Below are 16,550 nucleotides of genomic sequence, written 5' to 3'. Positions count from 1 at the left end.
GTGTAGGGAAGGGGGGACACACAGGTAGTGTATAGGGAAAGGCGGGGGACACAGAGGGGTGTGTGTAGGGAAGGGGGGACACAGAGGGGGTGTATAGAAAAGGGACACACACACAGATTGGGTGTATAGGGAAGGGGGACACGGGGGGTGTATAGGGAAGGGGGGGCGCACAGAGGGGGAGTGTAGGGCAGGGGGTCGCACAGAGGGTGGTGTAGGGAAGGGGGGGCACACAGAGGGGGGTATAGTGTACGGGGGGGGGGGTGTATAGGGAAGGGGAGACACACAGAGGGGGTATAGTGTAGGGGGGTGTATAGGGAAGGGGGGCACAGAGGGTGGTGTAGGGAAGGGGGGGCACACAGAGGGGGGTATAGTGTAGGGGGGGTGTATAGGGAAGGGGAGACACACAGAGGGGGTATAGTGTAGGGGGGGTGTATAGGGAAGGGGGGGACACACAGAGGAGGGGTGTAGGGAAGGGGGGGCACACAGAGGGGGTGTATAGGGAAGGGGGGGACACAGAGGAGGGGTGTATAAGGAAGGGGGGATACACAGAGGGGGTATAGTGTAGGGGGGGGGAGTATAGGGAAGGGGGGACACACAGAGGAGGGGTGTAGGGAAGGGGGGCACACAGAGGGGGTATAGTGTAGGGGGGGTGTATAGGGAAGGGGGACACACAGAGGGGTGTAGGGAAGGGGGGGCACACAGAGGGGGTGTATAGGGAAGGGGGATACACAGAGGAGGGGTGTAGGGAAGGGGGGCACACAGAGGGGGTATAGTGTAGGGGGGGTGTATAGGGAAGGGGGACACACAGAGGGGGTGTATAGGGAAGGGGGGATACACAGAGGAGGGGTGTAGGGAAGGGGGACACAAGGATTGTGATAGACAGGAACAGGGTGGAGTACCACGGAGCAGAGCCAGGAGGAGGCCCCTATACTGCGGTTGCTATGGTGACGGGGCGGGGTTGCCATGGACGTTGTGCGCAGGCTCAGTGAGGCCGGTGTCAGGTGAGTACAGCAGGAATCAGTGACACAGTGCTGGGAGCTCCGTGGTGATCACAGGCGTCTGAGTGCGGACTGCTGAGTGACTGAGTGCTAGGTGAGTGTGTCTCAGATCGCTGGGTGGGTGTGTCTCAGATCGCTGGGTGGGTGTGTCTCAGTAGGGATCGCTGGGTGAGTGTGTATCAATAGGGATCTCTGGGTGAGTGTGTATCAGTGGGGATCTCTGGGTGAGTGTGTCTCAGTAGGGATCGCTGGGTGAGTGTGTATCAATAGGGATCTCTGGGTGAGTGTGTATCAGTGGGGATCTCTGGGTGAGTGTGTCTCAGTGGGGATCGCTGGGTGAGTGTGTCTCAGTGGGGATCTCTGGGTGAGTGTGTCTCAGTGGGGATCGCTGGGTGAGTGTGTCTCAGTAGGGATCTCTGGGTGAGTGTGTCTCAGTAGGGATCGCTGGGTGAGTGTGTCTCAGCAGGGATCTCTGGATGAGTGTGTCTCAGTAGGGATCTCTGGATGAGTGTGTATCAATAGGGATCTCTGGGTGAGTGTGTATCAGTGGGGATCTCTGGGTGAGTGTGTCTCAGTGGGGATCGCTGGGTGAGTGTGTCTCAGTGGGGATCGCTGGGTGAGTGTGTCTCAGTGGGGATCGCTGGGTGAGTGTGTCTCAGTAGGGATCTCTGGGTGAGTGTGTCTTAGTAGGGATCGCTGGGTGGGTGTGTCTCAGTAGGGATTGCTGGGTGAGTGTGTATCAATAGGGATCTCTGGGTGAGTGTGTATCAGTGGGGATCTCTGGGTGAGTGTGTCTCAGTAGGGATCGCTGGGTGAGTGTGTATCAATAGGGATCTCTGGGTGAGTGTGTATCAGTGGGGATCTCTGGGTGAGTGTGTCTCAGTGGGGATCGCTGGGTGAGTGTGTCTCAGTGGGGATCTCTGGGTGAGTGTGTCTCAGTGGGGATCGCTGGGTGAGTGTGTCTCAGTAGGGATCTCTGGGTGAGTGTGTCTCAGTAGGGATCGCTGGGTGAGTGTGTCTCAGCAGGGATCTCTGGATGAGTGTGTCTCAGTAGGGATCTCTGGATGAGTGTGTATCAATAGGGATCTCTGGGTGAGTGTGTATCAGTGGGGATCTCTGGGTGAGTGTGTCTCAGTGGGGATCGCTGGGTGAGTGTGTCTCAGTGGGGATCGCTGGGTGAGTGTGTCTCAGTGGGGATCGCTGGGTGAGTGTGTCTCAGTAGGGATCTCTGGGTGAGTGTGTCTCAGTAGGGATCGCTGGGTGAGTGTGTCTCAGTAGGGATCTCTGGATGAGTGTGTCTCAGTAGGGATCTCTGGATGAGTGTGTCTTAGTAGGGATCGCTGGGTGAGTGTGTCTCAGTAGGGATCTCTGGGTGAGTGTGTCTCAGTAGGGATTGCTGGGTGGGTGTGTCTCAGTAGGGATCGCTGGGTGAGTGTGTCTCAGTAGGGATTGCTGGATGGGTGTGTCTCAGTGGGATCTCTGGGTGAGTGTGTCTCAGTAGGGATTGCTGGGTGGGTGTGTCTCAGTAGGGATCGCTGGGTGAGTGTGTCTCAGTAGGGATTGCTGGGTGGGTGTGTCTCAGTGGGATCTCTGGGTGGGTGTGTCTTAGTAGGGATCTCTGGGTGAGTGTGTCTTAGTAGGGATCTCTGGGTGAGTGTGTCTCAGTAGGGATTGCTGGGTGGGTGTGTCTCAGTAGGGATCGCTGGGTGAGTGTGTCTCAGTAGGGATCGCTGGGTGAGTGTGTCTCAGTAGGGATTGCTGGATGGGTGTGTCTCAGTGGGATCTCTGGGTGAGTGTGTCTCAGTAGGGATTGCTGGGTGGGTGTGTCTCAGTAGGGATCGCTGGGTGAGTGTGTCTCAGTAGGGATTGCTGGGTGGGTGTGTCTCAGTGGGATCTCTGGGTGGGTGTGTCTTAGTAGGGATCGCTGGGTGAGTGTGTATCAGTGGGGATCTCTGGGTGAGTGTGTCTCAGTGGGGATCGCTGGGTGAGTGTGTCTCAGTAGGGATCTCTGGGTGAGTGTGTCTCAGTAGGGATCGCTGGGTGAGTGTGTCTCAGTAGGGATCTCTGGATGAGTGTGTCTCAGTAGGGATCTCTGGATGAGTGTGTCTTAGTAGGGATCGCTGGGTGAGTGTGTCTCAGTAGGGATCGCTGGGTGAGTGTGTCTCAGTAGGGATTGCTGGGTGGGTGTGTCTCAGTAGGGATCGCTGGGTGAGTGTGTCTCAGTAGGGATTGCTGGGTGGGTGTGTCTCAGTGGGATCTCTGGGTGGGTGTGTCTTAGTAGGGATCTCTGGGTGAGTGTGTCTTAGTAGGGATCTCTGGGTGAGTGTGTCTCAGTAGGGATTGCTGGGTGGGTGTGTATCAATAGGGATCTCTGGGTGAGTGTGTATCAGTGGGGATCTCTGGGTGAGTGTGTCTCAGTAGGGATCGCTGGGTGGGTGTGTATCAATAGGGATCTCTGGGTGAGTGTGTATCAGTGGGGATCTCTGGGTGAGTGTGTCTCAGTAGGGATCGCTGGGTGAGTGTGTATCAATAGGGATCTCTGGGTGAGTGTGTATCAGTGGGGATCTCTGGGTGAGTGTGTCTCAGTAGGGATCGCTGGGTGAGTGTGTATCAATAGGGATCTCTGGGTGAGTGTGTATCAGTGGGGATCTCTGGGTGAGTGTGTCTCAGTGGGGATCGCTGGGTGAGTGTGTCTCAGTGGGGATCTCTGGGTGAGTGTGTCTCAGTGGGGATCGCTGGGTGAGTGTGTCTCAGTAGGGATCTCTGGGTGAGTGTGTCTCAGTAGGGATCGCTGGGTGAGTGTGTCTCAGTAGGGATCTCTGGATGAGTGTGTCTCAGTAGGGATCTCTGGATGAGTGTGTATCAATAGGGATCTCTGGGTGAGTGTGTCTCAGTGGGGATCGCTGGGTGAGTGTGTCTCAGTGGGGATCGCTGGGTGAGTGTGTCTCAGTAGGGATCTCTGGGTGAGTGTGTCTCAGTAGGGATCGCTGGGTGAGTGTGTCTCAGTAGGGATCTCTGGATGAGTGTGTCTCAGTAGGGATCTCTGGATGAGTGTGTCTCAGTAGGGATCGCTGGGTGAGTGTGTCTCAGTAGGGATCTCTGGGTGAGTGTGTCTCAGTAGGGATTGCTGGGTGGGTGTGTCTCAGTAGGGATCGCTGGGTGAGTGTGTCTCAGTAGGGATTGCTGGGTGGGTGTGTCTCAGTGGGATCTCTGGGTGGGTGTGTCTTAGTAGGGATCTCTGGGTGAGTGTGTCTTAGTAGGGATCTCTGGGTGAGTGTGTCTCAGTAGGGATTGCTGGGTGGGTGTGTCTCAGTAGGGATCGCTGGGTGAGTGTGTCTCAGTAGGGATTGCTGGATGGGTGTGTCTCAGTGGGATCTCTGGGTGAGTGTGTCTCAGTAGGGATTGCTGGGTGGGTGTGTCTCAGTAGGGATCGCTGGGTGAGTGTGTCTCAGTAGGGATCGCTGGGTGGGTGTGTCTCAGTGGGATCTCTGGGTGGGTGTGTCTTAGTAGGGATCGCTGGGTGAGTGTGTATCAGTGGGGATCTCTGGGTGAGCGTGTCTCAGTGGGGATCGCTGGGTGGGTGTGTCTCAGTGGGATCTCTGGGTGGGTGTGTCTTAGTAGGGATCTCTGGGTGAGTGTGTCTCAGTAGGGATCGCTGGGTGAGTGTGTCTCAGTAGGGATCTCTGGATGAGTGTGTCTCAGTAGGGATCTCTGGATGAGTGTGTCTCAGTAGGGATCGCTGGGTGAGTGTGTCTCAGTAGGGATCTCTGGGTGAGTGTGTCTCAGTAGGGATTGCTGGGTGGGTGTGTCTCAGTAGGGATCGCTGGGTGAGTGTGTCTCAGTAGGGATTGCTGGGTGGGTGTGTCTCAGTGGGATCTCTGGGTGGGTGTGTCTTAGTAGGGATCTCTGGGTGAGTGTGTCTTAGTAGGGATCTCTGGGTGAGTGTGTCTCAGTAGGGATCGCTGGGTGGGTGTGTCTCAGTAGGGATCGCTGGGTGAGTGTGTCTCAGTAGGGATTGCTGGGTGGGTGTGTCTCAGTGGGATCTCTGGGTGGGTGTGTCTTAGTAGGGATCGCTGGGTGAGTGTGTATCAGTGGGGATCTCTGGGTGAGCGTGTCTCAGTGGGGATCGCTGGGTGGGTGTGTCTCAGTGGGATCTCTGGGTGGGTGTGTCTTAGTAGGGATCTCTGGGTGAGTGTGTCTTAGTAGGGATCTCTGGGTGAGTGTGTCTTAGTAGGGATCTCTGGGTGAGTGTGTCTCAGTAGGGATCGCTGGGTGGGTGTGTCTCAGTAGGGATCGCTGGGTGAGTGTGTCTCAGTAGGGATTGCTGGGTGGGTGTGTCTCAGTGGGATCTCTGGGTGAGTGTGTCTTAGTAGGGATCTCTGGGTGAGTGTGTCTCAGTAGGGATTGCTGGGTGGGTGTGTCTCAGTAGGGATTGCTGGGTGGGTGTGTCTCAGTGGGATCTCTGGGTGGGTGTGTCTTAGTAGGGATCTCTGGGTGAGTGTGTATCAGTAGGGATCTCTGGGTGAGTGTGTCTCAGTAGGGATCGCTGGGTGAGTGTGTATCAATAGGGATCTCTGGGTGAGTGTGTCTCAGTAGGGATCGCTGGGTGAGTGTGTATCAGTGGGGATCTCTGGGTGAGTGTGTCTCAGTGGGGATCGCTGGGTGAGTGTGTCTTAGTAGGGATCTCTGGGTGAGTGTGTCTTAGTAGGGATCACTGGGTGAGTGTGTCTCAGTAGGGATCTCTGGATGAGTGTATCAGTGGGGATTGCCAGGTGAGTGTGTATCAGTGGGGATCGCTGGGTGAGTGTGTCTCAGTAGGGATCGCTGGGTGGGTGTGTCTCAATAGGGATCGCTGGGTGGGTGTGTCTCAATAGGGATCGCTGGGTGAGCGTGTCTCAGTGGGGATCGCTGGGTGAGCGTGTCTCAGTGGGGATCGCTGGGTGAGCGTGTCTCAGTGGGGATCGCTGGGTGAGCGTGTCTCAGTGGGGATCGCTGGGTGAGCGTGTCTCAGTGGGGATCGCTGGGTGAGCGTGTCTCAGTGGGGATCGCTGGGTGGGCGTGTCTCAGTGGGGATCGCTGGGTGGGCGTGTCTCAGTGGGGATCGCTGGGTGGGCGTGTCTCAGTGGGGATCGCTGGGTGGGTGTGTCTCAGTGGGGATGGCTGGGTGTGTCTCAGTAGGGTTCGCTGGGTGGGTGTGTCACAGTAGGGATCGCTGGGTGGGTGTCACAGTAGGGATCGCTGGGTGGGTGTCACAGTAGGGATCGCTGGGTGGGTGTGTCTCAGTAGGGATCTCTGAGTGTAGTGATCGGCATTGGCACCTGACGGGGCTGTCAGTTTCTATATGTAGTTTGTATGTTCTCACAGTAAGTGTGTGGTAGACAATTAGAGTGTAAGCTCTGCTGATCAGACACCCTCACATGAAATGACATGTGTCCTATCTGTCTCCAGGCAGTGGTCATGGCAGGCGCCCGGTGGACGTGGACTCCCGTGGCACGCGATGAGCGGTTTGCCCGAGCACACCATACATGTACACCAGTACGGGGGAAGCTCTATCTGTTCGGTGGTGTTACGTCAGGGGATTCCAGAGTGCCCCCTCTCGGAGACGTGGTGACCTTTCAGCCGGACCAGAACACGACAGAGTGCGGTGCTCCGCAGAGTGCCTTCAGGAGGAGTCACCACGATACCACCCTGCTGGGGGAGAGATGGCTGTGTTCTGTGGGGGGCTGGGACGGCTCACGGCGGGTGTCTTCAGTCCTCAGCTATGACACGGAGTTGGGGGCGTGGGCGCTGTGGACGGAGGGTCAGCCCAGTAGCTCTCCGGTGGGGCTGAGCAGTCACACGTGCACCAGACTATCCGACCATGAGCTGTGTGTGGTGGGCAGGGAGGGCGGACTGCGCACGCAGAGACGTTACGCCAGCGTGTACACCCTGCGGGTCAACGCCAGCACCAAGACTTACTGGCGAGTAGCCCTCTCACACTCAGGGCCTGACGCTGTGTATATTACTAGTGCTCCCCGCCACCAGCCTGTACTAGGTTCCGCTAATTGTGAACACATTAATTACACAGGTTCTGTGGCTGAGTAAAACCAGGTGAGATGGAGTCTTGAAGTCAGCCAGCCACAGAACCTGTGTAATTAATATGTGTCCAGAATTAAAGGGATGAGGTGGCAACCCTAGGTACCGGAGTGCCGGCTGACACAAAGCCTAGCCCGTGGTTCCAGCGACACACCCCCTACTCACATTTACCTGTGCGTCCACGGGCAGTTACACTTCTGCAGGTGGAGGGGGAGATCCAATGCCTATACATCGCTAGCACTCGCACCCGCACTGCGAACACACAGGACACGCCCCGCAGACAGGCGTACATCCAGCTCAGCGTCAGGCCCTGCCTTCCTAACCTCTCTGAGGTTACCCTGTACTTAGGGTAATATACAGTGCATCCGGAAAGTATTCACAGCGCTTCACTTTTTCCACACAATATCCCATAATGACAACATGAAAAAAGTTTTTTGTGATTTTTGAAAATAAAAAATAAAAAACTAAGAAATCACATGTACATAAGTATTCACAGCCTTTGCCATGAAGCTCAAAATTGAGCTCAGGTGCATCCTGTTTCCACTGATCATCCTTGAGATGTTCCACCGGTGGTAAATTCAGTTGATTGGACATGATATTTGTAAAGGTACACACCTATATAAGGTCCCACACTTGACAGTGCATGTCTGAGCACAAACCAAGCATGAAGTCAAAGGAATTGTGTGGCCGGAGTGACCCCCTCCAGCCACATGTGTAATGGCAGCCGTGGCACTGAAGGGGTTAATCCTTACCTGCCCAGCGCCATTATGTGGACAATAGGCTCTTGGCACTACTTTTAAATGTATACCGGCGCTAGGCGCCATCTTTAAAATGTGTGGGCACTAGGCGCCGATGGTGTAATTTTTTTTTTTAAATGTATGTGGTGTGTGTGCCGTGGTCCCGGACCTCTCCGGCGACCGCGGCAGTGAGTACAACCCCCCGGCGCGCACAAACAGGTCAGAAAGGAGAGCCGCTGCAGCCAGGAGATCAGCTCCCGCTGCAGCGCTCAGATTGTGCCACCGCTGGGGGCCTCAGCACAATGGTGGTGGCCAGCTGCTGCAGCCGGGACGAGCGTTCCGGGCTGCTGAGCTGCAAGGGGGGGGTGCCGCTCACTGGCGACCGGGCTAGCCGGTTTCCTGTATGGCGGAAGTGAATAGGATGTTGAGTGCTGGGGTCTGGGAGCTATGCTCCTGGCGCTACAGGGAGACACTGAGCCACGGCGGCTGGGACAAGCTTGTCCCGGGCTGACAGTCTACAGAAGGGGGGTACGCCGTACACTGCGACGAGGCAGCAAGTTGAGCCACACTGGACGACGGGGGCGCCGCAGCGGGGCAGGGAACAGTTAGCCCCTGCTGCAGCCAGCTCCCCCCCAGTGCACCCTGCTGACCCTTGGGAGAGCCCAGCAATCCTCCAGGCGGCAAGGCTAAGGTAGCCCAGCGCTGGGCAAAAACAAAGCAATGTTTTAAAACAAAATAATATATATATTGTGATGTGAAGCACTGAGCTGGGGATAGCAGATCCCCCAGCTGCAGTGCCTGGGTATGTGGAGCCTATGCAGGGCACAAGCTCAGTGTATATTTAAAGATACATGTAGTGTATTTAAATGTACTTTAAAGGAAAATGCACTTACTGGTTGTTGTGTCCCAGGAGGGTGGAATCCATGGCTGTGCAGGCTGTTGGATTCCTCCAGACCTTTCCCCCAAAAAACGGAATGCCTTCTCCTCTAGCCTTTCACATAAAAGTATCATGGAGAGAGAGAGGAGAAGATCAGCTTCCCAACAAGCTGAGTGGTTTTCTGGAGCTCCATAGGGATCACCCTCGGTGAGCAGGAAACCCTGACCGGGGATCTAGGCTGCCCAGCGCTGGAGCCCGAATCCAGGCTGCAGATAGTGAGCTAGGTCCCAGGCAGATTTCTGGAAGTAAGTTTAGGCGCGAAAACTTCCCCCAGCCTATACTGAACATCACCGGGGCGGATACCGATCCTCCAGGATGGGACGGTCAAAGGAGAGTGACCACTCCCCACTGTTCATAGTGGACAATGTTCGCTGTGCATGTGACCAAGGCATGCACAGCACATGGGTAAACATTGATTGGTTGTAAACAACAGGGTGGGTTTACCCGCAGTGGTATTGTGTATTGGAGTAGGATAAAAGGAGGACAGCTGCCCCATGAAAAGTGTATTCTACCAACTACTTTCTGCTGTAACATCTGCTGTATTGCTGAGTTCTTTTCAGAACTATTTTTGGGCAAATAAAACATCTGCCTCAAGACGACCGCTTCATCTTGTGACCTGCAGGGGTAGGCGAAACCTAGCTCCGTTCTCCGGCTGTCCAGGGTGCACCCAGCGTCTCCAAGCTCCGCCTCCAGCCAGCTACCGGGTAGAGGCCTAGTCAAGCGACTAGTGGGGATTCATCAACACCACACAGGTGTAGTAAGACAGCGTGTCGACGCATACAGAGCAGAACTGTGGTACCAGATGGCAGGGTAGGAGTCTGGTGGTGGCAGCGTAGTACCCGCCTGCGGCGCAGTGGGTGGAGTCAGTAACAGGCGGTTACTGACTGTAAGCGGGAATCCCATAATTGGCCAGGTCCTGTGTGACCTAAAACTCCATTCTATGACTGGAGGTGGGACGCGAGGCGATCAAGGGGGATGGTACGGGACCGTCCTGTCACAAATTGTCTGTATACCTCCGAGACAGGATTGTCTCAAGGCACAAATCTGGGGAAGGGTACAGAAAAATATCTGCTGCTTTGAAGGTCCCAATGGGCACAGTGGCCTCCACCATCCGTAAATGGAAGAAGTTCGGAACCACCAGAACTCTTCCTAGAGCTGGCCGGCTGTTTAAACGATCAGGGGAGAAGGGCCCTAGTCAGGGAGGTGACCAAGAATCCAATGGTCACTCTGTCAGAGCTACAGCATTCCTCTGTGGAGAGAGGAGAACCTTCCAGAAGGACAGCCATCTCTGCAGCAATCCACCAATCAGGCCTATATGGTAGAGTAGCCAAACAGAAGCCACTCCTTCGTAAAAAGCACATGGCAGCATGCCTGGAGTTTGCCATAATGCACCTGAAGGACTTTCAGATCATGATAAACAAAATTCTCTGGTCTGATGAGACAAAGATTTAACTCTTTGGCGTGAATGCCAGGCGTCATGTTTGGAGGAAACCAGGCACCGCTCATTACCAGGCCAATACCATCCCTACAGTGAAACATGGTGGTGGCATCATCATGCTGTGGAGATTTTTTTCAGCGGCAGGAACTGGGAGACTAGTCAGGATAGACTTGATAGTGGCAGGAACTGGGAGACTGGTCGGGATAGAGGGAAAGATGAATGCAGCAATATACAGAGACATCCTGGATGAAAACCTGCTCCAGAGAGCTCTTGACCTCAGACTGGGGCGACGATTCATCTTTCAGCAGGACAACGACCCTAAGCACACAGCCAAGGAGTGGCTTCAGGACAACTCTGTGAATGTCCTTGAGTGGCCCAGCCAGAGCCCAGACTTGAATCTGATTGAACATCTCTGGAAAGATCTGAAAATGTCTGTGCACCGACGCTTCCCATCCAACCTGATGGAGCTTGAGAGGTGCTGCAAAGAGGAATGGGCGAAACTGCCCAAAGATAGGTGTGCCAAGCTTGTGGCATCATATTCAAAAAGACTTGAGGCTGTAATTGCTGCCAAAGGTGCGTCAACAAAGTATTGAGCAAAGGCTGTGAATACTTATGTATATGTGATTTCTTAGGTTTTTTTATTTTTAATACATTTTCAAAAATCTCAAAAACACTTTGTTCACGTTGTCATTGTTGTATATTGTGTGTACCTTTTTGAGTGAAAAATGAATTTATTCCATTTTGAAATAAGGCTGTAACATAAAATGTGGAAAAAGTGAAGCGCTGTGAATACATTCCGGATGCACTGTGAATACCGAATGCTAATTACAACTTAATTGTACAATCACATTGACAAGTCTGCTGCCAGCTATATTGTACAGACCTATTTCCAGTACTTTTCTAGTTATGTCTTTTCCGCCAATGTAATATTGCTGCACACCTCCAATATAATTCTGGAAAAACCCTAACTCCATGCCAGCGTGTGTGCCCTGCTGCCATAACTGCCCCGCCAGCGTTTCAGCTCTGCTGCCCTAACTCCCCCGCCAGCGTGTGTGCCCTGCTGCCCTAACTCCCCACCAGCGTGTGTGCCCTGCTGCCCTAACTCCCCACCAGCGTGTGTGCCCTGCTGCCCTAACTCCCCCGCCAGCGTGTGTGCCCTGCTGCCCTAACTCCCCCGCCAGCGTCTGTGCCCTGCTGCCCTAACTCCCCCGCCACCGTGTGTGCGCCCTGATGCTCTAATTTCCCCGCCAGTGTGTGCTCTGCTGCCCTAACTGCCTTCCAGTGTGTGTGCCCGGCTGCCCACTCCCAGATACACCTCCGATGACAGCAGCCACTATGTTAAGGATTGCACTGTATTCACCACTATCCTAAGCGGCAGCAAGATTAGACTCTGAGTGTGCGGATTGTGCTGCAGACAGGAAGACAGCTGTGCTTAAGACTAAAGTCAATTCCCCATTTGTACACATTGTGAATGTTATCTGTGTGTTCTTAATGTCACTTAGAGAATGTTTATGTATAGCAAATGACATTTAGTGGGTCCGTTCAGTTATGGGCGATTAATTGAGGGTGACGTCTGTGAAGTGCACCCACACCCTAAATTGCCTGTTTCTTTGTAAACTGCCTCCCATTGGATTGCGCATTGTAGTTGACAGCACCATGAGGTGTGTATTACAGTACGCAATATATCGGCTACCATTAGGGGAATACATCACCAGCCTCACCTAATTGATTATAGGACCTCCTCAGTGGGAGTACCGGTGTTATTACAGTACATTTCTGCCTCCAGGTGCAAAGAGGAGGAGTCTCGCACAGCATCTCGCTCAGGGCACGCAGCCGTCCTCCTGCAGACCGACACTGGACATGGTAGGAGGTCGGCCTACTCCCTCTATGTCTTCGGAGGCCGAGACTCCGCTACAGCCGACTGGGCCGGGCTGTGGAGCAAAGACAAAATCCAGGTGGGCTGCAGTTATTAACACAACTGCTGGTGTGGGACTACAGGTCCCAGCAAACATTGCAGCACATACTGATGCTAGAATATATACTTAGTCTGTGAAAATAAATGAACCCTGAATTGTTCCGCCTCTGTAACCCAGGAAAACACAGACCCCAGCCCCCTGCTCATGGAGCAGCTGTCTCGGCTTGTGGCTACGCCAAACGCTAAACGCGCCGCCCCCAAGAGCCTGAAGCACCATTCCTGCTCCACGGTCGGCCCATTCGTGGTGGCGTTTGGTGGAGAGACGCTCTGTAAGGGCCGGGACGCCGTCTGCAATGATCTCTACATCTGTGACACGCGTACGTATTCCGCTTCTCGGTCAATGTAAATACTCTACCATTGCTCATAAATCCAAGATATTATAGGGACTCCCGCCATCAGCTAATTTCCTGGTCTACCCAGGCCCTGCTGCAAACTGTCCTGAATATGTATTGTTTCCCAGATTCTGGGTTTTTCATCAAATACTTTATATCATCTTGACAGCATGTTGTTGATTTTTGCCTGGGACAGTAGACACATTTGCTCTCGGAGAGCTTCCTTCTAAGTGTCAGCTCCTCTGCCCGGCTGTGAGGTGTCAGTTTTGCAGCTCAAGGCCATATTGTAGAGATTACTTGTGGCAGTTCATATATCAACCCCGCGCTTTGTAAGGTTGTCCTGCACTAATAATAATTTCCCTGTATTATAGGCTGTAACCCAGTACGCTGGTTCCACTTCCCTGGGTCTGATCCTCACCATAAGAGAGTGGGCCACCGGACCTGCCTGCTTAATGATCGCCTCTACTTGGTGGGTGGCTTCGGTGCAGACGGACAGACACCGTGTCCAGATATCTGCGTCCTGGATATTCTGTAAAAACTGCGTGTTCCAGAGAGAAGGGCTCGTCCGCTACCACACAAGCTGAGCTCAGAGTTTATGGAAATAGAGGATGTGAGCACAGTACAACGTGGCTGTCTATACTGATCGTATTGGGTAATAAATTCAGTACAAGCAATATACAGAACACACAATACTATGGTCTTAGCGCCTGCTGACTGGGAGCGGCCATGATGGCACCTGTGTGTGATATATAATGAGACAACAGACCTGCATTATTCCAAGAGTGTTATGTAAACAGATAAGAGGTAATAAAGTCTGTACTGTATACTGTTACTGACTGGACAGTTAATGTGATGGCATTTCACAGATATATGGGAGTGTCCCCTGAGCAACTAGCATTCTGCTTCTACAGGGCTATTCTGAAGTCTACAGTGTTGACACTTCCTCTACCAAATGTGTTTCCACTGCAGACGTACCAGCCTCACAGTGATCCAGTTTCCCGGCATTGCTAGTGTCTTCTTCTTACAGCACATTGAGGGATATTTATAGAAACTGGCGCTCTGGAAAAAGGTACTGTACTCCACAACCACTACACTCGCATTTCTACAAGGGTTATCAGACGACTATTGATGGTTTAAAAACCACTTATAACATGATCGATGTTACCCATCGATTGCTGTTGTGGGCTCCTTTTTAGTCCCGTCCCAGAGCTGGCTCTTACCCATACAGTGTGCTCCCATCCACCACCTGATATGACACGCTCAGGTCAGAAAACGGTCGATTTGGTGCCGCACAGGACTAAAAACAGTCTCTTTGTAATGGGCTCTTATAAAATGTGTCCCTTGTAACCAACAGTGCATATGCATAAGAGATGCCTGAAATCGGTATCCAAGGAGTTATTGTTGTTTGTGGTGCACCCAGAGTCAATATTTCAAAAGAGAAAAGAGAGACTCTGTGTTGGGGCACGCTTAAAAATAAAACTTTACTTTAATTAGAATATGAAAAGATTATGGTACACAGACAAACACACATATAATACTTTAAGAGAAGGTCATAAGGAATTTTTAACCTCTCTCCACTTGTATTTTGAATCTGAAGACAGATTCTCTATTATCAATGAGAAAAAAAGGATAGATATGAATAGAAGTATCAATTCTCCAATTTATATCGGTATTTAAGGTGACAGTGATACCAAGATGAAAGTATCAGAAATTCAATTTCAATATAACAGAAAAAAATTCCAACATATAGCACATAGGCATTTGATATAACAATTTAGACTATGAATTTGGTCCATTTAACTAATGCCTATTGTGATGATGTATCCTGGTAGGGGTGAAACTGCTATTGCTAAGTTTCTGTCTGCATGTATAAGAGAGTCTAGGATCAGACAAATTGAAAAAGGAATATAGATGTGAAATCGGTAAGGGTCAAAGGTTGCTCCAACACTTCTGCTTTTCACATGAGGACAGAGGTATTAATTACTGCACCTAATATTCCCTAGCGGTCTCCCATCTAGGTACTAATCAGGCTCATCACTGCTTAGCTTCCGAGATTGGGCGTAACCAGTGAGATATGGCAGTAATGTCACATGGGTTGTGAATGAGAGGGTGTATGGTTATTGGCACATACCAGAAAGGGTACTTCTGCGGTCCATTATTGTGCACAGTCTCTCTGTTACTTTCGCATTGCAGAGAAATTGTATGACTGGCATCTGGATGAGAGAGTACTGAAAGAGCAAGATACAGGAAACATATAGGTTCAGGGTCCGCCTTCTACTGTCCACTGTCATATAAAGATATAGCGGACAGTGGATGAGAGGGGCGGGTTACCTGGGCCTATTGAAAATTAGTGTGGAATTACACAGGTATCTTAAAGTTTCCTAAAACACATCCAAATTCAAAAATTTGCTATTGGCGATGCCCCTAGGGTACAACAGTAGGGAACAAAATTCGCTATTGGAGATATCCCATAGTCATATGTGATCAAAAAGATTTTTTTTAACAATATGTTATGGTTTGTAGATATAAATTAACCATCTACATAACAAAATTGAAATTTGCAATGTAAGAATAAGACTAAATAGCATTCACAGAAAACGTTAGATATTTAGCATTGTAGTTGGATAGAAAAATAGCAGATTACCAGATATTAGATAACCAAAATTACGTCAATTATACGATACCAGGAGGTGGGTGGGCTGAACCGTGCACTGTTCAGCGCCACTAAACACAGACGGCCGTTTCACCTGAAGGTGGCTTGTTCACTGTGTGAGGTAGTGGTGAGAGACTGTCTATTTAAGGCCAATATGGGGGAGTGGTCTCATTGTAAGGGCCAATCATAGAGGGGAAAGAATGAATCATATGATGTTCATGAGGTGTTCAGTACCTCACTTCCGGTTTCAAATGACGGAAGTGGTGTCAAATCGCATCATATCGAAAACCTTTGTATAGCTATAGGGGCTTTGAGTTGAGCTAGAATGGGTATCTGTGGAGAGAAATGAATGTTTTGGCCTGGATGCTAGGGCCACGATCGGGGCAAGGGTTCCGTGACCGGAAGTCTTTAGGTCAAAGGACTACTTTGTGACGCGTCACTTCCGGTTTCAAAACCCGGAAGTGGTGCGGGACCCTTCGCGTCCAAATTATATATGCAGCTAGGTTAAGGTTTGAGGTGGGCTACGATTAACTGAATGAACGTTAGGAGGAATGGACGGTTACATGCTTTGTGGCCAGGATGATAAGGCCGCAATCGGAGCATTTGCTCCGTGACCGGAAGTAGCGTCATATGACAGTGGACAGTAGAAGGCGGGCCCTGAACCTATATGTTTCCTGTATCTTGCTCTTTCAGTACTCTCTCATCCAGATGCCAGTCATACAATTTCTCTGCAATGCGAAAGTAACAGAGAGACTGTGCACAATAATGGACAGCAGAAGTACCCTTTCTGGTATGTGCCAATAACCATACACCCTCTCATTCACAACCCATGTGACATTACTGCCATATCTCACTGGTTACGCCCAATCTCGCCCGATCTTGGAAGCTAAGCAGTGATGAGCCTGATTAGTACCTAGATGGGAGACCGCTAGGGAATATTAGGTGCAGTAATTAATACCTCTGTCCTCATGTGAAAAGCAGAAGTGTTGGAGCAACCTTTGACCCTTACCGATATCACATCTATATTCCTTTTTCAATTTGTCTGATCCTAGACTCTCTTAGAGTTTTTTCTTTCACTGTACATGCAGACAGAAACTTAGCAATAGCAGTTTCACCCCTACCAGGATACATCATCACAATAGGCATTAGTTAAATGGACCAAATTCATAGTCTAAATTGTTATATCAAATGCCTATGTGCTATATGTTGGAATTTTTTTCTGTTATATTGAAATTGAATTTCTGATACTTTCATCTTGGTATCACTGTCACCTTAAATACCGATATAAATTGGAGAATTGATACTCCTATTCATATCTATCCTTTTTTTCTCAGTGATAATAGAGAATCTGTCTTCAGATTCAAAAATACAAGTGGAGAGAGGTTAAAAATTCCTTATGACCTTC

At 51.3% G+C, this 16,550-nt stretch overlaps 1 protein-coding gene and 2 pseudogenes across 2 annotated transcripts; 2 read left to right on the top strand and 1 right to left on the bottom strand.

Moving 5' to 3' along the window:
* The first annotated feature begins 927 nt into the window (after nucleotides 1–927).
* On the top strand, nucleotides 928–13,324 carry KLHDC9 (kelch domain containing 9). Of its 2 annotated transcripts, none has more exons than XM_063946817.1 (5): nucleotides 928–1,001; nucleotides 6,447–6,958; nucleotides 11,972–12,140; nucleotides 12,279–12,477; nucleotides 12,864–13,324. In XM_063946817.1, exons 2-5 carry the CDS (start codon nucleotides 6,456–6,458, stop codon nucleotides 13,025–13,027), a joined length of 1,035 nt encoding a protein of 344 aa, XP_063802887.1. In that variant the 5' UTR covers nucleotides 928–1,001; nucleotides 6,447–6,455; the 3' UTR covers nucleotides 13,028–13,324. The 2 variants fall into 2 exon arrangements, with proteins under 2 accessions (XP_063802887.1, XP_063802886.1); XM_063946816.1 differs by lacking the exon at nucleotides 928–1,001 and adding an exon at nucleotides 1,008–1,092.
* A 1,145-nt stretch (nucleotides 13,325–14,469) lies between these two features.
* On the bottom strand, nucleotides 14,470–14,578 carry LOC134981778 (5S ribosomal RNA; annotated as a pseudogene).
* Nucleotides 14,579–15,980: 1,402 nt separating this feature from the next.
* LOC134981826 (5S ribosomal RNA) lies at nucleotides 15,981–16,099 on the top strand (annotated as a pseudogene).
* Nucleotides 16,100–16,550: the final 451 nt, after the last annotated feature.

This window comes from Pseudophryne corroboree, chromosome 12 (assembly GCF_028390025.1).
Source record: "Pseudophryne corroboree isolate aPseCor3 chromosome 12, aPseCor3.hap2, whole genome shotgun sequence".
NCBI lineage: Eukaryota > Metazoa > Chordata > Amphibia > Anura > Myobatrachidae > Pseudophryne > Pseudophryne corroboree.
This window is presented reverse-complemented; position numbering and strand designations above follow the sequence as displayed.

Coding starts and splice junctions, on each gene's coding strand:
- KLHDC9 (XM_063946817.1), top strand. CDS start 6,456: ATGGCAGGCGCCCGGTGGACGTGGACTCCCGTGGCACGCGATGAGCGG. Junction 6,959..11,971: donor GCCAGCACCAAGACTTACTG/GCGAGTAGCCCT, acceptor TTCTGCCTCCAG/GTGCAAAGAGGAGGAGTCTC. Junction 12,478..12,863: donor TCTCTACATCTGTGACACGC/GTACGTATTCCG, acceptor CCTGTATTATAG/GCTGTAACCCAGTACGCTGG.